The sequence below is a fragment of the Orcinus orca genome, chromosome 21 (genome assembly GCF_937001465.1).
Source record: "Orcinus orca chromosome 21, mOrcOrc1.1, whole genome shotgun sequence".
Taxonomy (NCBI): Eukaryota; Metazoa; Chordata; class Mammalia; order Artiodactyla; family Delphinidae; genus Orcinus; species Orcinus orca.
This window is the reverse complement of record NC_064579.1, coordinates 24268144-24294557: the sequence shown is the minus strand read 5'-3', so window position 1 is coordinate 24294557 and position 26414 is coordinate 24268144. Positions and strand designations below refer to the sequence as shown.

Here is a 26414-nt window from a genome sequence, read left to right as displayed (position 1 = left end):
CAAGACTCACCCCTATTATGATCATTTTTTATAATCCACTTTCCTCCTGGCAAAATGGGCCATTCCCTTTTGGACACTATACGTCTATCACAGCATATACTTCTTATTTTATATACCTCTTGATATATGTACGTCTCCCTGCATCTCCCTGCTCTGATTCTTTCTGCACCCCTAGTGCTTGCTACGGAGCCTGTTAAAAACAGCTTGCCTAGGTATCTGTGAATTAATAACAATAGTAAATAACAGAGCTTCTGAATGTTTGGTGGAATATCTGCAGTTGCGCAGACGTGCCCTTGGCTTCAGGATGGGAAAGAAGCATATGTGACAGATCACTCCTGTGTTCCAAATCTTCATGAATAAGGTAACCACACTTTGAATTAACAATTGTATTTCTAGGATTTCTAGAATTTACCCTCAGAAAATAATCATGAATGAACATACAGATAAAGCTATAAATATATTCATGAAGGTATAATTTATATTAGTAAAAAGATTAGAAACAGCTTAAATTTCCATTAAAAGGGGATTAATCCAATAAATCACAGTGGACCAATACAATGCAATAATATGTAACCACTAAAAGTGATACTTAAAAGCACATCTAATGCTGCGGAATAGCATCACAGCAAGTGAAAATGCGGATCCTAAGGAACGACGTGTGGTCTAGAGTCAATAAACAAATATATCTATTCCGTGTTTAGGACGTCCTCAGAAACCCCGGTACGAAGTGAAAGGCCATAAGATGAACACTTAATCATATTCATTTTCATGAGAGAATTATAACGTCTCCTTTCTCCTTCCAAGACACACAAATAATTTTCACTGATAGAAAATACATCAATTAAGCAATGTAATCTAGTTTATGTTTGTCATCAACAATACAGTTAAAGTAAACCAACAAAACTGGGCCATAAAATTAAGTACCAGTGGTTTGTTTTACTCCAGAACAGACTTGCTAAGAGGGAGGGGGGAGTGAGGGAGGGCTCCTAACTCAGACCAGCGCTTACACTGCACCTAGCATTCCAGCAAGGAACACACTTTCAGGGCAAAATACAGGATAAGCCATGTCAATAACACACAGCACAGCAAGGTGAAGGGTCACAGGACAGGAGCGGGGGACTCAGCACCCCTCCTCCCAGGACGCCCCCCGAAGCAACATGGGCTCAGACACGGCCTGGAAGGATGGATGACTTCTGTTTTCATTTTCCTTCCTTCTATTTTGTGTGGTTCTCCTTTGCAATAAGGACAACATAAAATGATTAGAAAAATAAAAAACAGCACTTACATACGGAAAACCTAAATTAATGAACACTTCGGAAAGGGTAACACTGATTTTTTTTACGAAAAGCATACTTTATTTTAGTCCTAATTATTACTGTCTCCCCAAATCATTATTTTACAATGGAATTGATTTTATGTGTGTTTTCCTCTTTTTGGACTGGGTACAAAGTTCCAGAGGCCCTAGCATGGTGGCTATTGACTTCGAGCCTTTCCTTATAAACTCATAAGCAGAGCTTTTGCATCACCTTTGTGTCGCTGTGTCTACGTAAAGATCTGAGAAGGGAACGTAACTGAGGTCACAGGAGGATGAAGCACAGAAGCGACACATGGAATTCAACTTCTGATGAGACAGTGAAGCCACCGCCATCTTGCTTCCGCGCTGCGGTCCACCGCGCTTCAGGAAACGTGACTTATGGAACCTTCCCTCGGCACGCAGGACACAAATCTGTCACCGTGTTTTGCCTTTTTTATTCCAAATTCTCTGCCAGAAGCTAGACAGCATGTTCGGTTCTATTGCTCCACAAGCAAGTGTTAGCGCTCTGCCTTTCTGAGCCTGCGTTTACCTAACGGCAACCCAGGGATGGGGACCATACAACCTTCACGGACGTTTTTCCCCATCCTTAATATTATGATCAAATTATATGTATACAACAACGGAGATGCTTCTGTGTCATTCAGGAAGACGCCAGACCCCGATGCTGTAGTCAGACGGCTCTAAATTCAGACCCAGGCTCTCACGGATCATATGCGACTGGGCTGGGAACCTCACTGCTCCATTTCTGATGGTGACTAAGGAATAAACAGAGAGAAGCAAGTCTGATAGATGTAAGTTGCTGAACACGAGGCAGCCTGTAGGGAGCGCGTAGTCATGGCTGCTACAGTTAGTACTGCTGTTTTGGGAAGGATCCGTGAAGAGTATTTAATAAAAGTTCCCTAATGAAGAAATTAAAGAAACATGGAGCATTGTTAAGTCAATAAATTAAGAGCAAAGGGAATTTCTTTTCTCCTCCTGTTATTAGCCTGAGCATTAGGTATGTGATTCTTAGGTCTAATTGAGTTGGACCACTACTAAAGCAACAAAAACAACAAAACTTTAAAAACTACCTCAGAAAATGAATCCAAAGACACTCATTTTATGTTTTATGTTTCTATACATGTGACCTGTCCTTATGTTCACATTTGTGTGTGTGTGTGTGTGTGTGTGTGTGTGTTCATTCCAGCACACTGACATTTGGAGAGAGAACAGTTACTATTTTGAATAATCTTATCTCTTAGACACATTGAAGTATAATTTAAAAATGCATTTTCCACGTAAAAAGTCTGACAAATGCAAATTAAGACGTGATAAACATAGTGCTATTAGGCTGAGACATCACAGCTTTATAAATGATTTTATCACAAAGCTATTATTTAAATTGACAAGACTTTCATATATGAAAAATGGTTACTGAATGAGTCAGGTTTTGAACTGATTTCAAAATCAGAAGGAATATTAATACGTATATAGCCAGTTGCCCACAGTCTGAGCAATTCTCAGCTATATACAAAGGTACTAAACTCCGGAAAATTCATTTAAAGTTCCCCATTTGGAATTATACATCAATGTCATTCTAGCTTCACTCTTTGAACGGAATCCCATTTACCTCACTGGGAATTCTACAACGAGTTTATCTTAATTTAACATGCAGTATATATCCCAGTTCATTAAAAACAGGCTTCTGAGTTAAAGCATTCATACTGGCTTGAGAATTTGGATTAAATTCAAATTCAAACCAATGTTTTTATGCAGTAAACTCCAAGGATCTGTAGAAAGCTAGGAAGCCTTCTGCAAAAGATGGAGCCAGCTCTGCACATCACAGAGCTGCAGCAGGACACATAAACCAACACAATTACATGTTCCTGCCCCACCGTGCACACGTACATCCAGGAACCAAGGGGCCTTACCGCCTGATCATCCCTCTAGAGTGTAAACTCAGTGAAGTGATACCAGCTGTGATTCAGCTACAAGGTCAGACGGGCAAGAGGACCATGGGTCAGCATCCTGGAGCTCGCTCTTCGTTAGAAGCTCTGGGGGACGGAGGTGCCTATGTTCCCCAAGTGAGCACTCGGCAGCTGGGTGTCTCCTGCCCTGCTCAAGGCAGGAGCTCCCCAGGCCATCCCATGCCCAGCGACTCGGTACCCAGGGTGGGGGGTAAGTATCTGTGGTCCAGGTGAAGGCCTGTCTCCAACGTGACCCAACCACATCCATCCAGACAAAACTCGCTCACAGCAGCTATTTGGACGTATTACTTACTCTCTCTTGTCACGAGGGTTGGCCCTGAGGAGGAATTCGGGAGCGAGCATGACCAAGGTCAGTTCCCAGGGGTCCAGTGGGTTTCGTCAGAGATCCAAGGTGGAGATGGACACACACAGCATTGAAATATGAACAGACCGGGAATCTTCCCTTCCAGGCTCCCCACACTCACAGCTCTTCTCACCTTTTCAAGGTCATAAACCTCTATGAGAAACTGATGAAAATTCTATGTCCTTTTGCCCCGAGGCATATATAGACACTCTCAAAAGTTCCGCACACAGTTTAGGGTATTCACAGACCTACGGCTCATGGGCCCCCTTGAAGAGCTATACAAAAAATCTGCAGCTTGATACGGAAAGCTGCCCGCGATCTGAGTCCTACAGCCCCTTCAAACCCAACACCATGGTTCCTAAGTCTTTGTCCTATTTTAGGGTCCAGCTCACCATTTGTTTCAGATGCTGTTCCCATGTCCAGCGTCGGACAATTGATTATTCATCTCACAGTTGAAATTATTTGCTGTTTCTCTGGCACGATCATAACAGAAAGTTACAAATGTTACGGCATTTATATGACGTATGTGCCTTTCTTTCCACTAGATGACATCTGTCCCCTGGCTTGACGCCCTCACCTATCATAGACCATCTCCATATACTGACTCACATGAGTGGCTCTAACCCCAAACCCAAAACGAGTGCTGATTGTAGAGATATCAATTCAAACTCGATTTATCTCATGTCTCACCTAAAAATGATGATATTCTAATTACTTCTTAAATCTGATTATGTAACTTTCTTATTTTTGCTTCACAATACCTAAGTAACTATTTCAGAATTTGAGAAAATGGAGAATACTGAAATCACTCGAATTTCATTATTCAAAACCAATACCAACGGGCTTCCCTGGTGGCGCAGTGGTTGAGAGTCCGCCTGCTAATGCAGGGGACACGGGGTCGCGCCCTGGTCTGGGAAGATCCCACATGCCGCGGAGCAACTAGGCCCGTGAGCCACAACTGCTGAGCCTGCGCGTCTGGAGCCTGTGCTCCGCAATGAGAGGCTGCGATAGTGAGAGGCCCGCGCACCGCGATGAAGAGTGGCCCCCGCTTGCCGCAACTGGAGAAAGTCCTCGCACAGAAACAAAGACCCAACATGGCCAAAAATAAAATAAATAAAGAATTATTTTTAAAAAAAACAACAACCAATAATAAGCAGGCCTGTTAAAAGAGTTATATCAGGTCAACATATACATATAATCCAATCAAACTGTAATGTGGAGTCTGTATCAAAGCTGAGGTCCCCTCCTCAGTGTCGATCAGTTTACGCCTCTACGGACTGCTCTCAGGTGTATTCCTAAGACTCCCAAACTAATCATTCCCAGAAAGACCCAAATGGAAATTTCACTTTACTCAGGGTCACTGAGCATTTCTGAGAAAGATCCAACCACATCCTACACCTCTCCCACCCGATGCCCCTCCCAGACCAAACGCCAAGGATGGTGAGGTCTGGAAGGACTGCGGGAAGGTCCACTTATACGTAGATTCTCTGCTTTTCTCTCTAGCCTTTAACAGTGTCAGGAGGACAAATGTGGGGAATTCTTCGGGCACAGTTCCCTGTTGAATCTGTTGGTGCCTCAACAGTGAGCGACCCCAACTGAGTCAACAGCATCTACTGCCCTTCTGTTCTGTGCCAGGTGTTACCCCAGGCTGATACAGGTGCTAACACAGGCACCACCAGGGCGGCGATGCATCCATCTGATGGGGTCTCTCTTCTGTGGAGGAAGGGAAGTGGTTCTAGCAGATGGAGGTGAAGGGTTTCTATAGCTACCTCTTAGAAAAGCCCTAAAATGTAAAAATAAATAAATAAAAAGATTCCCTCTCTGCAACTTCCATTCTCTGCTTACCCTGAACTACCTCTTCACCTTATGAGCCACATTTTACTATAAGTGGGAACAACTTTCTATGAAACGACGGATTCATCCTCATCATCATCGTTACAACTACTGGTTTATTTGTAGCTATTTATTACAACTGTCACTTTCTCAGGTTTTCTTTAGATGCACAACTATCTCCTCATCCTGTATTTCCCCAACACCTAGAATCACACCTGACAAATACACATTGAATAAAAACACAGAATAATCGACAACTTAGCAAAGAAGTAAACGGCAAAGCAAAACACACACGTCACTGAGTCCCTACTAGGTACCAGGCACTATGCTAACCACTATAATCTTCAAAGTGCCTTGTAACGTGGATACCATGTTACCCATTTTGCAGATGAAGACTTCAGTCTCAGTGAAGTTGCACAATTTGTTCAAGGTCTACTTAAAGGGAGAAAGCTGGATTTGTTCCAAAACCTGTTTAGTTCTAATCTTGTATTCCTAATTTATATCCTTTTTTCCCCCTTTCCACACATTTTTATTCTGTACACTTATCATTAGTTTAATTAACAATTTATTAATTAGTCTGGTAATAGTTAATCTGCCAAAATTGCCACCAATATCGTGAAGAGGTGGAGGAATCATGAACTTGAATAGCAGGAAGTGGGTCAGCCCTCAGCACAGTTCTGAACAATTAGTTCCCATCTGCCTTCACCACCACACGTCTAATAGCAAGACACAGAGTTTCACTAAACCAAAGGCCAATGATGCGAAATGTCATGGAAACCGTTGATGCCCATGCAGAGCATCTAGAAAATAAAACGGAGACACTTGAAGCCAAGACTTTAGTCTGTAGACGTGCATGTGCGTGTAGACACACAACTTAGGAAATCTTAGGCCGAGAACATCAGGTCCACAGGGCAGCTTCTCACGAAAGCTCACGCTTCCATCAACGGAAAGAAGCTGGGACACTGCCTCCTGATTCCTGGCCCAACTCTCCTTCCACTGGACACAGAGCCTGTATTTCTCCCCAGGAAAGTCGATAACCTTGGATACAAGGCAGGAGTCCAAAAAGGCATGTATTTCCAAAACGATATTTAAGGGCAAAGCCAGTGATTTTTTATCCTATTAGTTAATGAAGTTGTGATGATCGATAATCGCATCTGTCGAAGGGCTCTCCCTTGCCCATGTTGTATATCCTGCTTTTCTTTCCATTTTTAGTCTCAGAGAAACATGTTCCAGCAAGTCTGAACTCTCCTGACTCCACTCACTCCGTATATATAGTTGAGTAGCTCCCGTGTCCCAGCAGGTCTGAACTCTCCTGACTCCACTCACTCCATATATATAGTTGAGTAGCTCCCATGTCCCTAATTCTACTCCTTTTAACACAGCCCCCCGCCCCTGCACCTGCACGTCATTTCCCATTTTGCTGAGATGAGGCCCACACAATCTTCAGGAAACAAAACCACCCACGGTGCATGGAGGGCGGAGGCGGGGAAGCTCTGTATTATAGTCAAGAGTGAGCTGAGCTGAAGGGAAGACGGTGTGTCTATGGTGATGTGAGGGGGCATTTCTAGTGGGAAACTATAGGAAAAATAAAGAGAAATGGAAAAAGCCCATCATCTGCGGCAGGTTTGCTGAGTAAGGCCTTTCCTGAGAACTCTTTCCAGCCGGGAAAACATGATCTCTAACGATCCCTTCCCTACACGTCATCTCACAAGAGCCCCTCGAGAATCCCATGAAGACAGAACCGCGGCTAGCTCAACATTTTTAGAAAATGAGACATACATCTAGTTCGCGTTTTTGGTTCCAAGATCACTGATCTGCCCATGACACCACAGCAATTGCCCTATTTTTAAAACACGGTGTCCCTTGCAAGCATTTTGCCAACTTGTAGGTCCATACCCTGAGTTCTGGGTCATCTGACCACAAGATCGGTTGGGGGAGGACACAGTAATTCTATGTTGGGAAGTTTACCTCCAAGGTTATTCTACAGTGATAGATGCTGTAAAAATCTCAATAATTTGTTATTCATAACATTGGTAATGAGATGTAACAATCAGAGAGAAAAGCAAAATTATGAACCCATATCATCAATAACAACAAGGGGTTCAGCAAGAAGGCTTTCTCGTCTCTGTCAGTCACTTAAAAGACAAGCAATACCTTAAACCCAGCCAAACCTGTAAACACAAACTCTGGGGCAAGTATTGGAGAAAGGTCAAACCAAAGGTTTCACGTCATCTCCTCTGTGAAATGCTGATGACAGACGCTCTGGCCCCATGATGGATGGTCTTTCCAGAACATTCTCAGAACTCAAAGAACTCTATCCGGGTTGGAACACCCTCCAGCTTTTCTTCCTGGCACCCAGTACAGAGTCTTGGGACTCACTGAATGCTCGTGAAATGCAGGCGAAGAAAACGAAGAAAATCCAGGAGAAAGGCAGGAATGAAGTCGCAAACACAGTCAGCAGAGAAGGGCAGACAGAGGAGTGAGAGCACAGGCAGTTGCCCAGAAGCCCTTGATTACATCCAAATCAGGAGCCCTGCTGCTCAATCAGGCCTTTTCCTTGCCTCTGTCTACCTCCAAGACTTGTCTCACTGATTTTCAGGGCCTTGCTGCTGCCCTGTGGACCCACGGGAGAAAGTGGGTTTACAGGGCTGGTGGCACTGGGACGGCCATTGTGCCATGAAGCCAACTCTGCCCGAAGGTCCAAGGCACAGAAACGCTTCTTTGTCTCTGAAAGTGTCTTGGTACTCGTCACGTCAGAACGAGACTCCCAAAAGGATTCTCACACCGTTTGCCAGTGTACAGCATAAAACTCAGGGTTAGAAAATTACAGGAAAAGGGGTAGTAAGAGGAGCTCATTTAACCTCTGCACGGACATTTCATTCTCAGGAAACAGAAGCACTCCACTTCTTCGTGTTCCCAGAGCTTAAGAAGATGGAAAGAATTCTCTCGAGGATACTGATTCAGATCAACCAAAAGGCAGCCTAAATGTTGGGTATTTTATGCACGGACCCTGAGGGGACACGCATGATATTCAAAATTTAAAACAAAGCTCTTGCTTTCAAGGTGGCGACATTCTAACATGGGAAACAAATGTCAGGGCCTGTCTTCATGTTAACTTTCTCTCTTTATCCATTTTTTCCAATATTATAAAGGCGTTTATTGTGAATTACTAGAAATAGTAATTTGGCGCTTCTCAACATTCCACTGCATATATTCTGTGTGTGCCTTCACCTCCCAAATAGGCTTCAGAATGCAACAAATAGGGGCTTCCCTGGTGGCGCAGTGGTTGAGAGTCCGCCTACTGATGCAGGGGACACAGGTTCGTGCCCCGGTCCGGGAAGATCCCACATGCCGCGAAGCGGCTGGGCCCGTGAGCCATGGCCGCTGAGCCTGCGCGTCCGGAGCCTGTGCTCCGCAACGGGAGAGGCCACAACAGTGAGAGGCCCGCGTACCGCAAAAAAAAAAAAAAAAAAAAAAAAAAAGAATGCAACAAATAGGCATAAGTTTAGTGGCAAGAAAATAGACAGCACTTTACCTACATGTTGGAAACCTGAAACTTGATATTGATATTTAAATGATCTGGTGACCAGAAACATAGAATATTTATTTATTTCTTGAGCAAATTAATGAGGTAAAATTGTTTCAGTGCCAGCTGAATGCCTGAATCTCAGATATTGGATAATCTAAAAAAATTAGAAATTTGCAAATTAGTGTTCTTTGTGCATTTTATGTCATTCGGCATAAATGCATAATTGTGACAGAGTCTCAGACACCAGATGGTATGTGCAATTCATCCCCACTTTCACTCTATTTTATCATATTTAATAGCTGTAGCTTCACCTCTGAGCGAAGCTTACGTAACTGCCTTTGTTGGCAATAAGACCAGATATACTAATGATTAGCTTTATGCATTTGGTTCAGAAATATGCAACTGGGCACTTTGGGATGTAAAGATGAAGTGACACAGCTCCTGTGCTCAGAGCGCCTACAAATCAGCACTCAGCTCCAAGTCTGGCACACGTTGTGCTCCCACAGGTATCCCTGGAGAAAAAAGAATGGGAGGAAGGCTAACAGGAAGCACAACAGGCATGGAAGATCCCAGAGGGTGAGTGCCCATGGGTGATGGAGAGGACCCAGAACCCTGCATCAGGGAGATGGAGCTCGAGCTGGTCCTTGAAGGCTTTTCTAGACTTTTCTATGCTTAATGCAAATATACTGCAAGTCTCCTCTCCCCCTGTACATGCAAAACTAACCTCTGCTGAGATAACAAATGCCAACCACCCCTTGTGTGTCCCTTGATCCCCCCTCTCTGCTCATCACACACACACACACACACACACACACACACACACACACACACACACACACACACACACACACACACACGGTCCCCACCAGCCCTCCTCCAACCTCTGTCCATCACAAATCCTTCAGTGTCCAAGTGCACTCTTGGAGCCCTCTGTTAGGATGTGGCAACCAGAATCCACAGGGTGCATGAGTTACTTGTGGCTACATGAGGTGAAAAAGGCAAGATGGGGCAAGTTTACGGCAGATTTTGAATGTGGAGTTCATCCTATAGATGACAGGGAACCTTGACACCGTTTGAGGAAGGAAATGATACCCTCTGACCTATAATTCAGGAATAGATATTTATCTGCCTCAGGCTATAAGGCTGGAAGGTGGGCTCGCTGAGCTTTGGGGGCCCCGGGAAGGGAAGGCAGAGATGGTACACTGAGAGAATGTGGTCCAGAGGAATCTCTTTTCATCCTGAAGCCAACTGGGTTCTGGATTTCTGCAAATATTTCCAATAAAAGCTCAGATTGTTTGGGCAAGCACTTGCTGTGGCCACAGGGCCACAGTATAAAAGGACTGAGGTGGAGCGGAGAACTAAACCTTGACCTTGGCAAGAACTCCCTTCAGCTGTCAGTAGACAGCGTTCCCAGCAGGGATGCTGGGGGGAAAGGAAACACCTAGGAGCTCATCTCTCTCCCTGGGGAACCAGCTTCCTCCTGCAAGATTCTGGGTACATAATGAGATTAGGGAGTCTCCCATCAGAATTTTGAATTTGTCAGTTTCTCATTGTAATCCTGTTTTTCTTTTCTGTCTGTTTTTTTTTTTTTTTGCATATTTTCAGTCTATTCTAAAGTAATGATTGTTTTAGCTTCTTAGAGCAGTATCCTTTTATCATTAAATAATGATTTTATTTATCTGAAAAAATACTTGAGTCACTTCTCTCGTATTTTGTGTTATCTGAGCCTTTTCCCCCCTCTCTCTCCCCCTTTCCTCTTCTAATGAGATTTCTGTTGCACATGTGGCATCTTCCTTACTCCCTTCATTTTTCTCAGTAATCTTTAGACGTGACTCTAACGCCAATGCCATCTAGCATCAATTTTGATGACAGTAAGCCTCTGCTGTCACTGTAGCCTGTATATTCCCTTTGGCTACATTTAAGATCATTTGTTTGTCTCTCATATTCTTTTTTTTTAATTTGTTTATCTTAATGTATTTATTTTTTTGGCTGCATTGGGTCCTCGTGGCTGTGTGTGGGCTTCCTCTAGTTGCGGCGATCAGGGGCTCCTCTTCATCGTGGTGAGAGCGCTTCTCATTGTGGTGGCTTCTCTTGTTGCGGAGCATGGGGTCTAGGCACGCGGTCTTCAGTAGTTGCAGCTCGCAGGCTCAGTAGTTGTGGTGCACGGGCTTAGTTGCCCCGCGGCATGTCGGCATGTGGGATCTTCCTGGACCAGGGCTTGAACCCGTGTCCCCTGCATTGGCAGGCGGATCCCCAACCACTGAGCCACCAGGGAAGCCCTGCTTCTCATACTCTGAAGTTTCACTTTGTAAGATATGAATGTGCTTTATTTATTGGCTTCAGTATTGGTGGTCTGTAGATCAGGAGGCACAGCCCGTTGCTTCAGTTCTGGAAAAATCTCAGCCTTTCCTCCTTTGAGCAATGTCTCCTTTCTCTCCATAGTATCTTTTATATGCTTATGCAAAACTCTAGATAATATCCTCATATCGTTTTTCTAGCTTGCTCATTCTCTTTTCAGCTCTGTCAAATCCACTTATAACATACGGACACAGGAGCGAATTTAAATGACATTTCTTGTTTCTAGGTACACTGTTTTTTAATCCGTCTTTGTTTTCATGCCAGAGAGTTGTTTTATTATGATTTCTTTTCCTTTTAAAAATCTCTTTAGTAATTTTAAGCCTACCCAACATCTCTGCAAGTCTGTTGATTCTCACCCTTCTATCACGTTTTCTCACCCCCAAAGTTTCTTTACAGGGGTTATGTTTTATTGTATGTTTATCTAAAGTGGGGGTTATTTTTTAAGTGGAGGAGTAGCCCCTGGAGCCCTGTTTTGTCAAAGATCCTGTAGATAATTTGAGATTTCGATTCTGCCGCAGCCGTCAGGTTTGGACAGAATCCCAAATGCTTCTGCTTCTGGAACAGCGTTCACATTAATTTCACCACATGGTCCTTCAGACACAGGTGGTAGAAATTCAGATTTCACGTCCGTGCCTGGAGTGTGTGTACCCTGTCGGTAACCATATTCTACCCATGACCCTGGTAATGTGATAAGCTTCCTTAATACTTTCATGGGTCAGTGTTTTCCAGTTCTTCTCTCACACATGGGGAAACTCACTGAGATTCTGGGTTTCATTCCCAGGGCTCAGTTCCAGCTTCTCCGCCAACCCCACCCCACAGGTGCAGCCAGTGTCTCTCATCTGCCTGAGCATCAGCGCTCTGCCCACCCCCGTGCCTTTCTGGGTTCACTTCTCAGAGGTCAATGTCCCTTGACTCACGCCTACCCTCGGGCTTAAAATCCTTTCCTAATTCTTGGCACCTAAGCGATTCCCTCTCTTCCTTTCATTCAAGTTCAACTATGTGCTGAAAGCAAATGTTGATAAAAATCATGCAGCGATTTTATGTGTGTAGTAGGGACGGGACAGTCTTCCATGCTTTCTGATGTCCTCCATCGTAAACTTTTATGAGGAACAGTATTCTCTGCCTTACCCTAGGCAATATCTTCTGATTTCCGCTATAACACAAACCATTTTAAGGTCCTAGAAGACAGATTGGCTGGAGCAGAGTTCTGTTTTCTCTCAAAAATTAGTTGAATTCTTCAGTTCCTAAGCAACACTAATTTTTTTTTTCTAGAGTGCCTGGCACACGTGGAGAACTTAATAAGTGGTGGTTATCTTCCACTAACCATCCAAGAAGAGCAATCAGAAAAGATGGTGTTTATCCAAAGCATACAATTAAAAAGGTATGATCTTAAAACAAGAGAGGCACGAGTTGTATTTGAGAATTAACGCCCCCCCCCGTTTCCATGGATGGGGGTGAGAGCTGGGAGGAGGGATGGAATTGCTTCTCTCTAAACCCTTTGATGCCCAGTTTTCTAAAAGCCACCTTATTATTTTCCCTAATTGTTGAGGGGCCTTAAAAATCTCAGGATGACACATTCTCAATTAAGGTACAAAAATAATGTGGAAATTTCCACTGTTCAGAGTCACTTGCAGGGAAAATCTTGATTATTTGTATTAAAAAAAATCAAGAACATAACACTATAAATACCGGGGGAAACTCTCCTTTTCTGAACTGATGGGTTATGAAGAAAGAAGACGTATTTGGGAATCATTCTATCTGTAGTAAAATACAAGAGTCTGTATGTCTGTCCAAAATTCTAGGAGCAGTATGCAATTTAAAAACAACATGATCAAAGTAAAAAAAAAATTCAGATTTAGAAAGAAAATCCCTCACTTTAAACTTTTTGAGATTTTCTTTTCTTAACCTTACATTTGTTTTTGGACTGGTATTTCTACAAATAAGATTTTCCCAATGATCCAATGTATATTTATGCCACCACAAATGGTCCACTGCTTTGAAGTTATAATCTTAAGGTCTCTATCACTGAAAAATCTTTCATTCTAAAATCCATCCTAACATTTTTGTAGCACATTCCTTCATGCCAAATTTATATCATAATAGCCTATTGTATTTCTTAGTTTTAATTGGGTTAAATAACATAAATGTAAGACATTGTTATTACATTATAGTAGATTTCAAATAAGCTCTCCTCAATCCCCCCAGGCATCAGGATCTGTCTTCCCACATCAGAAAATCTATTGGGTAGGAGGGCAGGTCGAACCACAAAAGTGTAAACATATAGACAAATGCATGAACGGACATCTGTGGTCCCACCAAATGTCCATAATTTTCCTTGTGGTCTTGTTAAAAAGCAAGGGGTATCACGTATCTGTGAGTAAAGTTTGGAAAGGATCATGTAGCCTTAAATTATCTTCCTATATTAAAGTAATGGATTATATCATACAAAACCTTCAGCTATACTTTCAATGTCAAGAAGATCTGAGAAGGTGACCTTCTTACTAAATAACATCCAGTTACTTCCAAGGTCTAAATGATAATAGGAACCACTAGGGAAATGATACAAATGGAGACAGTCTTACTGTTAAATTATTATAGAAAATTATTGTAACAAATGAGATGGCTCTGAGTAAATTTTAAGCTTTTTTTGGTTTTGTTTTGGAATGGGTCTCCATCCCAGGGAATTACTGTGGTCACTGTCCCCTTGCAAATGCCTAGATGAATCTCAGTCACTAAATGACCCCCCCCCCACTTTCACGCACCCTCTCTTGCAAGCATTCAGAGTTGAGTGGTCTGTATACTCTGAGTAGAAAGAAAGATACCAGTAAATAACAATAAATCCCATTAAACATTCTCATCTCATAAAAACATAGCCATCCAAATTTCAGAAACCTTGAGACGACGTACAAAGTGTAAGCAATACTGAAATCGTGATCTACATTTTATACACAATTAAACTTTTATGTTCTCTGGAAAACAGGCCACAGCAGTGCAGGGATCCACAATCTCAGAATTCTGAGGTCTCCAGCCTCCCATAAACTGGGTTCCTAGTCTCACTAGCTTCACAGATATTATCATCGGAGACAATGCTAATTATTCAATCTGGATCCAAAGAACCAGCTCTCTCCCAGAGAACCAATCATTAAAATGCAAATAGGTGTTTCCCACTTCACTGGTTTAGCAGTGAAACGCTGTTCACAGCCTTCTGACAAGAAAGAGGAGCTCAATCAGTTGACGCCTTAACCTTCTGGGTGTGAAGAGCCTGGGGCGCCCGGATCTGAGCTGTACATCCTGTTGCCAGCCTCCAGCTCTGATCCCCCCTGTGCACGGGGCTTACGAGTAAACTGATTGAAGCCGCCGGAGAAATTACTGAACAAAAAAGCTGATTTTAGATTCCGCTCACTGCACCCAGCCAGCCCTCACTTAGACTAATTACTTAAATGATTTAAAAATGTATGAATATTCATATGATCGTGCTTTTCAGAAAATAAAGCACAGCTGAGGCCGTGCCAGCCAGTCTTTCCTGCTCTCTGATTTGGAGCCGCCCACTTGCATGTCTGAAACCCTGAAATGGCTGCAGAGAATCAGACTGCGCTGGGGGGGGGGGGGCCTGCAGGGGGTCCAGCCACTGCCCCACAGCTACCCAGCCCAGCGCAGCCCGAGACCAGCCCCCTTCCCGACCTTCGGGGCTCCGGCTGGACGGCTGGGGTCATTCTCACATGGAGTCAAGCTAGACTGTGACTAAACGTTCACAAGTCCTTCTGCCCCAGAACAAGAACAAACGTGTCCCCCGCTTCCCCGGACAGTTCCCCCTCTGCTGGGCTGACGGCCTTCGGGACGTGGACCTTAGACCGGAGCAGATGGAAGCAGCCCCGAGCTTGTCCGAGTCGGGCCGGCCCTGGTGTGAGCGCAGGGCTGGGGCCTCAGCCTGGACCTGGGTCCCGCCTGGCCGGGCTGCAGGCCCGCCGGGGGCTCGTCCACTCCGGAGCCAGCCCGCCGCCCTGGGCGTCCACGGACAGGGACCGATGCCCCCGAGCCTGGACGCCCGGGGACGCACGTGCCTACCTCCGCCCCTCGCCCCTCGCGCGCGCCGGGCTCCGCCGACCCGGGGACCGCGCTCTGCCTGCCCGCCCGCCGCCGAGCACATGCCCGCAGAACACGGCCGGCCGCTCGCGGAAACACTGAGACAGACATGCAGCACGGTTTGCAGCCGCCAACACGTACAAGAATTTCATGTTTCACGACTTTTGCAGGGTACGTAGCACGCTGACCACGTTCCACGAAAGGTGTGGGGAAGAGCAAGGAGATTAGATGGGAGGCCAGGGCGGGGGCGCAAACCTGCAACAACGAGACAGCGCACAGGACACGGTGGAGAACTCAATCAGTCCCCCCGCGACACCCACAGCTCCCCGCAAAACCCCGAGACACCCCACGACACCCACAGTCCCCACGACCCCCGGCATCTCCGCGGTTCCCACATCACCAGGCAGCGCAGCTCAGCTGAAACCCGCTCTCGACCTTCATTCTGGAGCAGCCGCCCCGAGGACCAGAAAACCCCACGCGTCTTTCGACCCTGGAAACACCAGGGGCCCAAAGTTCATGTTTCCATGACAGTGAAGCTTAAGACTTTAAAATGTGAGCGATCATTGCCACAGCTATCGTTATATAGTCCTTAAACAACACGGGAAGAACTCCAAACTTACTCCTAACATCTCTGTTAACCCCAAACTGAGGAAATACAGTGTTTGATGGAATTTCCAAGTTAACACTAGGTTCTCTTTGTTTTTCGACTTGCGGGCAGACACCTTCCTGGTGGCGTGATCGCGTGCATGTACGGAAGCCCCGGGGTTGAGGGGGGCACCCTCAACCTTCCGCCCCGGACAACAAGGAGGAAGTTAGAGTTTCCAGAGGTCTCATCGTACGTGAGGCCCGTCAGCACCACCGGCTAATTTCTTTAAAGCCAATTCATATGTATTTGTAATACTGGCATTTATTACACGGAGAAAACGAACTGCAATTTCTAAAGCCAAACCGAAAGGGTTGCAATTTGGGTGCGCTGCCAATTTTCCTTTAGAGATGAGCACCTCCTGCCCAAAGCTCATCCCGCGCTCGGTTCTGATTCTTTTACTCACTTGTTCCATCAAACACCACACAGAGCGTGCTTTGGATTTGTAACCCGCCTCTGACAGGCTCCGCAGCGTCTGTCACAGCACAGGCCATGCCCACCTGAGGCAGGTGTGACGAGGGCCAGGCACTCACCTTCCGGCTCCCCGCAGAGGGTGCACTGGGACTCTGCAAACAGAACAGACAGAGAGATGGTTACTTCCGGGCTCTGCCACTGAGTTAGAGGCTCAGCTGCAGCCTGACAGGCAGACGGTGCGATCCGGCCGCCCCAGCAAGACAGCCGGCTCTGCCTTTGCACCTCAGCAGATTCTATTGTAAAGAAACTGCTTTGCAAATGTTTTACATGATACATTCTTTTTCAAAAATGACAATAACTCTTTGTCATATGCATCTGCACACATTAAATACATGTTGACAGCTGTACGTGACTCAGGTTACTTAGCTGAAATAATAACGATGTATTTTACCACTTAATTTTAATATCGAAAACGTTGATTACGACTGTTAGATCTCTCAAGCACAAATAATGATGAGCAAAAGTACAGTATTGTATTTCAGTAAAAACACTAAAACGGACAAATACTGAGTCCTCGCAAAGCAGGCCCATGACTGGATACCAGGCTCTGCAGGAGGGACGCGCCCCGGGACCCACAGGGAACAAGGGGCCGCAGGCTGCACCTCTGTGGGAGCCCGGGCACCTGTGAGCATGGTGGACGCAGGGCCGCCAGGCTTTCCCACCAGAAACTGGAAAGTGGCGCTTCCTTTTCCCAGGAAGAGTCCGAAAGCCACAGAGTCGGGAAAGCCAAGACGGCTGTACACAAGAACTCCTAGCCCTGAGCCCTGCCCTGCCCTCCAGAACCAAGGCCCGGGGTAGCCCTGCAGGGCAAAGGTACCACCCCCGCTTCCCAAGCAGAGGCCCAGGAGGCACCGTGAAGGAGCCCACCCCAGTCTGCTTCACCACGAGCTCCCAAACTCAACTCTGGGCTGCACACACACTCCAGCGGCCCTATGTGGGCAGGGCCCCCGACGCTGCCCACGTTTAGGGGTGCATCTGAGGCCCGATGGGCTCTTGTCACCTTGACGAACTCCTCCTGGGGCCTGGGGAGACAGATCTGCCTGCAGGGAGAGGTCACCACTGGGGCCTCAGCCTTCGTGGAACAGATCCCAGAATGACGATGGGGCGGGGGAGGGGCGGCCACAGGCCAGAGTGTGGCCCTGAGCTCAGAGCGGGCACTTGCGGGACCAGACTTCACACCCAGCCCCACCCTTGGCCTTGACCACCCTCTGCCCTCACTGCCCTGTATGGCAGCAAAACTCAACACCAGGCTGTTTACCCGGGATGAGAATTGTGGAATGATAACCGAATTTGCATCAAAACTGACACCGAAATTCAAGACCTTCTCAGTAGATTTCATCTCCATCACGGGCTATACATGTTATATACGTTCAAAACTACACAGCAAGTTCAAAACACAGTAGTGGCACAATGATGATGATGATGACTCAGTAACTGACACCCTCAAGGAATTCAAATTCTGTGAATCAAAGATCATTCAAAAGCCTTGGGAAGAAGGTATTAGTTGAGCCGGTGGCATATGAACTTCTCTAGAACGCAAGTCTTAAGCAAATGTCATTTCAAATTCAATTATTAATCCATCTAGGCCTTAGCCTTAAAAAAAATCATTTCCAGCAAGATCATAAGTGAGAATCCGTCATCTGTGTGTTATAAGCCCAGGACACAAAGCAGCTGGCCTGTCACTGCACGTCTGACAGCGTTCTTCTCTGAAAGGTCTGTCCCGGCCTTCTGCCATGAACTACAGGAATTAGTAACGAGATGCGGTGAGGGTCCCCGGCTCTTTCCAGCAAATGCATCCTGGAGGCAGTCACCTCTGAGTCGGAGTAAACAGCTCCAGAGCACCCGACGCCCCATGAGCTGGAAGGAACGAGCGGATGCTGGGAGCTCCCAGCCGGCGTGAGGGCAGGGGCGCTGGGTCAGGGCCGACCCCTCATCACACAGGTCGTGATCTCCAGACGCTATGATCTCACAATCAGAAACACACACCAGAATAACAACTGACACCCAGACAGTGACCCAGGCAGACGGCGGGCCGCGGACCTCACTGCGATGACACTCTGAATTCCAACACTCCCTCTCCAAGTGCCTCAGGGGCACGGCCCTGGGCCTCCCCCGGGTGCACCCTCTACCTAGTGTCCACAACGCAGAGACAGCAGGCCCACCGCTGCTGGGGATTCACTGGCAACCAGACACACGGAGCAGAAATGCACACAACCCAGCGTGAGCACACGCTAAGACCCCGTGCTGTCCGAGATATCCTGCCCGAGGTTTGCTGAGAAGTAGCTGTTTGATGTGCACAGATATTTCCCAAGCGGCAGCAAGAGAGGCTTCGGAAGCAGGGAGAGGTCCAGACACAGGGGCGTCTCCTCTCCTAAGGGCGGCAGGTCTGAGGATCTGACCAAATCCTGGCGCACGGCCATCGGCACGCACAACTCCAGTGTGAGAAACGCTGACGCCCCCAGAAATAAGAAAGCCCACTGAGTTAACACGTCCCTTAAATTCCCTTTCATCCATAAGAACGTTCTGAGCCCCAGTTACATCCCCGCCTGTCCTGGGTCCTGTGGTATAGACAGTGGGAGGTACGTTCCTCGTTGAGAAGTTTTGCAGTTAGAGGAAAAGGAGGCCTTTCAGAGGCTGGTTGTAGTTAAATGTCACAGTGCTGGAAGGGCCCTGTGGGTAACAAAGCAGCAGCAGAGAGGAGGGGAACCGCGGGCTGAGCTGCAGGAAGCTTCCCAGGAAGTGCTGGAGGGGGTGGAGTCACAGCATTGGGGGTTTCGCTGGGCGGGGGGGACACAGAGGTATGAGGCCCAGGCCACCGGGCCCACACGTGGGGAGTCCCAGGGGAGGCTGGTGCATTAGATGGAGTGGTACGCTCAGGGTTCACGTGATGGCGAAGCGTGGGCTCAGGGTGAGGGGGGCGTGAGGGCTTTTGGGGGCCATCAGCACCCGTCTGCAATGTGGGGATATTCCCCTCCTTCCTGGAGCTCAGTTTGCAGCAGGAGGAACCGTGGCAGAGAGAAACAGGACTCACTGGTCCCAAACCACAAAGCATCTTAACCAGAGGCGGCCATGGGGAGGGGAGGGCAGGGGAGGGGAGGGCGTGGGGGGAGGGGAGGGCAGGGGAGGGGAGGGCGTGGGGGGAGGGGGAGGATGGTGCTGGGACAAAGGAAGGATGGAGGCGTGGCCAGTAACTCAGCGCCAGGCAATGTGGCTGAGGGGACACAGCCTGGAGCCCTGACCCACTTGCTTACGCAACCGAAGACCCTAGGGGTCCCTAGGCAGTGGACGGGGCTTCGCTTCCCTCGCGATTCACTGTAAAAGTAACTATTTCCCAGGCTCATGAGGAGGGAGGACCAGCCACTCAGACCAGGGCTGCCCCCGCCCCGTCGGGGCCGGTGGCCTGTGAAGGCGCTACCCCCTCCAGCCTTGGTTTCCACATCTGGTTCTCATCCAAAAGGTGGCTCTCGCTGCTGCTGCCAAGTGCACTGAGCACACGCGGAGCCCCGCGCTGAGCAGGGCTCGGCCAGTGACGGCCCTGGTCCCTCTGCTTCCAGGACGGGTAACCGCTCCTGCCTTGCCGTCCTCGGACGCTTCCCCAAGCCCTGCACCAGCCTGAACACACCCCTGGAGCCCCACAGCACGAAAGGCGCGCCCCCCGTGGAGTTGGCAGGATGTGATTCACGTTATCACCTTCTTCCCCGAGAAGCACCCACGAAGAGATAGTCTCCGTGCAGGAGGGAATTAAACGTGATGTATTGTGCACTCATCATCGTTACTGCAGAGTCTCATTTAAATTAAGAGAAGACTACACTAATTTATGCTAACTGACACAAGATGGAGAAATCTGCCTGGTGATTTTGTGTGCCCACAATCTGTACCTGCTCTGGGTGCAGACCTGCTTATCCCCCCACCCGGGAACCTAACGTCGGGAAGCCGGCCTGCCCTCCTGGGCGTGAGGTGGGCACCGTATTCTAATCTTCCAGCGGCTCCAGTGCGAACCCAGAAGGCATTTTACGGCGGAGGCTGCTCTAAGTTAGGCACCTGTGTTTAGAGAGGCAGCTCTCAGGCCTGTGAGTGCACAGCTCCCTACCCCTGTTCTCTCTCCTGTCTGAGGATGGGGACGGCCACGGCCGTAGCCCCCACCTACTTCCCCTCGTGACCCACTGGGCTGGGTGACAGCAGCTGCAGGAGACACAGGTGGCCGTGGCAGCCCCCGGGAGCCCCCGGGGGAAACGGCTGACGCACAGAGGCCCAGCAGGCACCACTGCCAAGCTCACTGGCACAGACCTGTGAGCGCGGCCAGGACTCCTGGCAAGGCCAACTTCAAGGTCACTGAGACAGTGACCCCTCTCCTGAGGCTCCTTCGTATCCAGCCATGAAGGAAAAGCATCAGCGCTCGATCTGCAGGAAGCCGGCCAGCCAGGCGCGGGTGCAGGGCACCTGCTGTGAGCTGGGCTGTGGCAGAGGAAGGCCGGGCGCGCTGGGCTGAGAGGGCGCGGCTGTGCCCCTTGTACTCATGTGCTCTCCCTGCGCCCCCTCCACCTCCCCCCGGAGGCCCTGAGTGATGGCAAAAACAGCCCTTCCTCTCTCGAGCCTCCGGGCGGCCGGGGGTGCAGGATGCAGGACGCTCTGTGCCCTCACCACCAGGAAGTGGTCCAGAGCGACAGCCCCTGCAGGCAAAACTCACCCCTCGAAGGGGGGGGTGGAGACACCCGGAACCAGGAGCCACTTTCCAGACAAGCAGAGAGCACGACGGTGCGACCCTCGGGGGAGATCACGTGACCCGGCGCTCACTCACCCGAGCGCTCGATGTGATACTGCGTGGCGGGATGACTCGTGGCAACGCATGACACAGGACAACATGCTGACTATTCGGCAAAACGTGACACACAAAACATGGCTATATGACAACACGACTGTATGACATCACTACATGGCAATATACATAACAACACAACTACAGACAATACATGATCTGTGACAGCATGACTATCTGACAACACAGGACACGCCACAGCCTGACTGTACGACGATATCTCAGGTACATCATAATATGACTATAAAACAACAGGACTATTTGAGAATATCACTTGACCTAATGGCTCAAGAAACCTGACTCTTCATCAACAAGGAACACAAATAAATCATAATTTGTCGATTCTATGAAATCTTATGCACTAAAATGGAAAAAATCTGAAACATTCAAAAATAGAAAGAACCAAGAGTAGAACGCTGTGTCTCATTTCCATTTTTGAAAGCACATTCTTTAATATCATTCAATACCTATGTATAGAGAGCCGGGTGCCAGGCTTTATGCTGGGGGATATGCATTGATAATATTACATTGTGACACATGGTGCTGTGTATTTATAAATGCATAGGAAAGCCCAGAATGGTAAACAGCAGATTTTATCAGGAGGTATTTCTAAGGAAGGAAGTGTGATAGCAGGGGGGCTGGGGCTAGGGCTTAGGTAGGAGACAGAAGGGGATGAAGTGAACTCTCTCAGTGAATGTACATGAATTTGTAATGTGAAAGGCACTCTTTAAAATTCAAACAGGTTAAGTATAAAGGAAAACAATATTTCTGGCACAAAGTCAGTCCGTAAACACTAGCTGTTAATATTACCATCATCTGACTTGTTCCAATTTCAAACACACAGGATACAATTGACTGTCAAAGGGGAAGCAATGGGTTCTCCCCCCAGGGCCGGTCCAGCAGTGAATGAAGTCATCACATAAATCCTTTCCGAAACCTCGAGCATATTGATCGATCACCAAATGTTAGCACTTTACAAAGAATTTTCATTGACTGTTAATGAATAAAGATAAGGGTCGCCTCACAGGGGGAGACACTGAGGAGGAGAACCGATTACAAGACCAAGAGACCAATGTGTTCTAGAAGCTGCAGCCCCGAGGCAGCAAGAGTGACCAGGCTGTGACAGGAGAAGCAGGACTTGTCTAGAGGGTGGGACCCTTTCGGGAAAGGAATTAGCATACGTGTCTGGGGAAGAAATCAGGCAAGTTTGTTTCTAATCATTTTCAAAATATTTTGTCAAGAGGAAGATTGCTATGTGCAATCTCTCTCTTCCCTTTCAGTGGTCACGTCAGAAATGTAAAGGGATCAAAATAGCAGAAAACTGTATTCAGGCTTCTTCAGTACTTGGGAAACACTTGAAGAAAACCCATCAGAAACTGAGTGGGTGGGAAACATGCTGTTGTGAGTGTGCCCACAGTGGACTGACAGGTCGGGGGGAGGACAGTTCATTCAATCAGGTAATTGCAAGGAAGCAAAATGCTAATGGGTTTTTTAAAATTAAATTTTAAAATGTGAAGGCAAACCCAGGAGTCAGTAGCTTTAATAAAGCAAAGAGCCATAGGGGACAAAGTACGAAACCCATAGACAAATAGTTGAGAGGATGTTGTCTTCTCTCGTCTGGAAGCCACTGTCGGCTGGTCATGGCACAGTGTAGGACGAAGCGCTCACGTACCCCAGAGCCACATCACCTGTGAATGAGTTCACACCTCAGCTCACCCCCTTTCCAGCATCAAACCCCCAAATGTCATATTTGACTTTGGAATGTTTCTGGGGAGCTGATCTACCCTCCCAGTAAGCTTGACTTAAGGAAGTTAAGTGACTTATTAGAAACTCTGAGCAAAAACAGGGTCCCGAGATTATTCAACTCCAACGCCACGCCGCCAGGCAGAAGTGAGCCCGGGATGCAAAGTCGGCCAAGAGTAAATGTTTCACGGTGAAGAAGCGACAGGTCGCTCTATTTCACACCATTGTTATCTATGAATTCAATGCTTCTCTCACTCCAACCTTAACTCCCAGGACGACTGTATGTAAATAACCAGCATTACGATTTCTTTCATTCAGTCAGGAAGAGAGATGCCCAAAGAAATGAAGTCATTTGCCTGTGGCTGGTCACGGAGGCAAGTCGCCAGTCAGGACCAGCGATCTATTCCTGGGTGACAGATGCTCCCGAGATGCGGCCATGACACCAAGAATTCTGGGCTCAGTAGGCTCCGGCCGTTTCCTTTCTCCGCACTGACCAAATAGTCAAGGGCGTGAGCGGTCCTTCCCCATCAATTCCAGCATTCTCACAGAAAGGGCGGGAGGAAGCTGTGTTAAACTCAATTTCTCATTTTCCAAGGAGCTGCCCCAGTTCAGTCTCTTCAATATAACAAGCCAGCATAACGGCCTCTCTCCTAAAAACGTGACGTCCCCCAGGCCCTATTCTTGACCCACTGCTTGTCTCACTTTTCAAGGCTTCTTTGGGTGCGTTCATTCAATTTCATGGCTTGAACGACGCGTCGTGTATGTGGATGACATGCCCGAAGCGCAGATGCACAGACCCAGAGCCGCTGGTGCTGAACGTCCCCTGGTCCCCGAGGTCCTTCCTTCCTGCAGAGACACTATTCCCCCAGTCTGGACCTCAGGAGCCTCCTGCATTTGCATTCTCCCCGTGCCCCCTTCTCCCCGTGCCCCCTTCTCCCCGTGTCCCCCTCTTCTCCCCGTGTTCCCCCTTCTCCCCGTGTCCCCCTCTTCTCCCCGTGTCCCCCCTTCTCCCCGTGTCCCCCCTTCTCCCCGTGTCCCCTCCTTCTCCCCGTGTCCCCCACTTCTCCCCGTGACCCTCTTCTCCCCGTGTCCCCTCCTTCTCCCCGTGTCCCCCCTTCTCCCCGTGTCCCCTCCTTCTCCCCGTGTCCCCTTCTCCCCGTGACCCTCTTCTCCCCGTGTCCCCCTTCTCCCCGTGTCCCTTCTCCCCGTGTCCCCCCTTCTCCCCGTGTCCCCCCCTCTCCCCGTGTCCCCTCCTTCTCCCCGTGTCCCCTTCTCCCCGTGCCCCCTTCTCCCCGTGTCCCCCATTCTCCCCTTCTCCCCGTGTCCCCCTCTTCTCCCCGTGTCTCCTCTTCTCCCCGTGTCCCCTTCTCCCCGTGTCCCCCACTTCTCCCCGTGTCCCCCCTTCTCCCCGTGTCCCCCCTCTCCCCGTGCCCCCTTCTCCCCGTGTCCCCCATTCTCCCCTTCTCCCCGTGTCCCCTTCTCCCCGTGTCCCCTCTTCTCCCCGTGCCCCCCTTCTCCCCGTGTCCCCCTCTTCTCCCCGTGTTCCCCCTTCTCCCCGTGTCCCCCTCTTCTCCCCGTGTCCCCCCTTCTCCCCGTGTCCCCCTCTTCTCCCCGTGTTCCTCCTTCTCCCCGTGTCCCCCTCTTCTCCCCGTGTCCCTTCTCCCCGTGTCCCCCTTCTCCCCGTGTCCCCCCCTTCTCCCCATGTCCCCCCTTCTCCCCGTGTCCCTTTCTCCCCGTGTCCCCTTCTCCCCGTGTCCCCCCTTCTCCCCGTGTCCCCTTCTCCCCGTGTCCCCCTTCTCCCCGTGTCCCCCCTCTCCCCGTGTCCCCCCTTCTCCCCGTGTCCCCTTCTCCCCGTGTCCCCCCTTCTCCCCGTGTCCCTTCGCCCCGTGTCCCCTGCTTCTCCCTGTGCCCCCTTCTCCCCGTGTCCCTTCTCCCCGTGTCCCCCCTCTCCCCGTGTCCCCCCTTCTCCCCGTGTCCCCTTCTCCCCGTGTCCCCCCTTCTCCCCGTGTCCCTTCTCCCCGTGTCCCCTGCTTCTCCCTGTGCCCCCTTCTCCCCGTGTCCCCCCTCTCCCCGTGTCCCCCCTTCTCCCCGTGTCCCCCTTCTCCCCGTGTCCCTTCTCCCCGTGTCCCCCTCTCCCCGTGTCCCCCTCTCCCCGTGTCCCCCTCTTCTCCCCGTGTCCCCCCTTCTCCCCGTGTCCCCTTCTCCCCGTGTCCCCCCTTCTCCCCGTGTCCCCTTCTCCCCGTGTCCCCCCTTCTCCCCGTGTCCCCCCTTCTCCCCGTGTCCCCCCTTCTCCCCGTGTCCCCTTCTCCCCGTGTCCCCTTCTCCCCATGCCCCCTTCTCCCCGTGTCCCTTCTCCCCGTGTCCCCTGCTTCTCCCCGTGTGCCCCCTTCTCCCCGTGTCCCCCCTTCTCCCCGTGTCCCCCCTCTCCCCGTGTCCCCTTCTCCCCGTGTCCCCCCTTCTCCCCGTGTCCCTTCTCCCCGTGTCCCCTTCTCCCCGTGTCCCCCCTTCTCCCCGTGTCCCCCCTCTCCCCGTGTCCCCCCTTCTCCCCGTGTCCCCTTCTCCCCGTGTCCCCCCTTCTCCCCGTGTCCCTTCTCCCCGTGTCCCCCTCTCCCCGTGTCCCCACTTCTCCCCGTGTCCCCCTCTTCTTCCCGTGTCCCCCCTTCTCCCCGTGTCCCCCTCTTCTCCCCGTGTCCCCCCTTCTCCCCGTGTCCCCCTTCTCCCCGTGTCCCCCTTCTCCCCGTGTCCCCTCCTTCTCCCCGTGTCCCCTTCTCCCCGTGTCCCCACTTCTCCCCGTGCCCCCCCTCCCCGTGTCCCCCTCTTCTCCCCGTGTCCCCCCTGCTCCCCGTGTCCCCCTTCTCCCCGTGTCCCCTTCTCCCCGTGCCCCCCTTCTCCCCGTGTCCCCCTCTCCCCGTGTCCCCCTCTCCCCGTGTCCCCCCCCAGCCGCTGCGTGTTCGCAGCCCCCTTGTCCTGTGCGCCCAGCACCCCTCCCCTTGCTTCAGGGTTCTGGCTCTCGCCCAGGATGGCGTGGCCTCCGACGTGCCCTCCCTGGAGGTCTTCCGATACATAGGGCCCTGCGACATACTGGCTGCTCGTCCCCCCGCCCCAAACGCACATGTTGAAGTCCCAATCCCCAAGGTTACTTCACTCGGCATCACGTCCTCCAGGCTCATCCGTGTTGCAGCTATGTCAGCACTTCCTTCCTTTTAAGGCCAAATCATATTCTCTCGTATGTACACACTGCATCCCTGGACACCTGGGTCGCTTCCACCTTTGGCTGCTGTGAGCTACGCTGCTGCGAACACGGGTGTGC

At 49.4% G+C, this 26414-nt stretch overlaps 1 protein-coding gene across 1 annotated transcript in view; it reads right to left on the bottom strand.

The window, feature by feature from the left end:
* DLGAP2 (DLG associated protein 2) overlaps window positions 1-26414 on the bottom strand; it is a 724732-nt gene that overhangs the window by 311704 nt on the left and 386614 nt on the right. The window contains exon 4 of the mRNA XM_049704257.1: window positions 16605-16637. Within this exon, the coding sequence (XP_049560214.1) occupies window positions 16605-16637 (33 nt within the window). The remainder of the gene's footprint in view (window positions 1-16604; window positions 16638-26414) is intronic.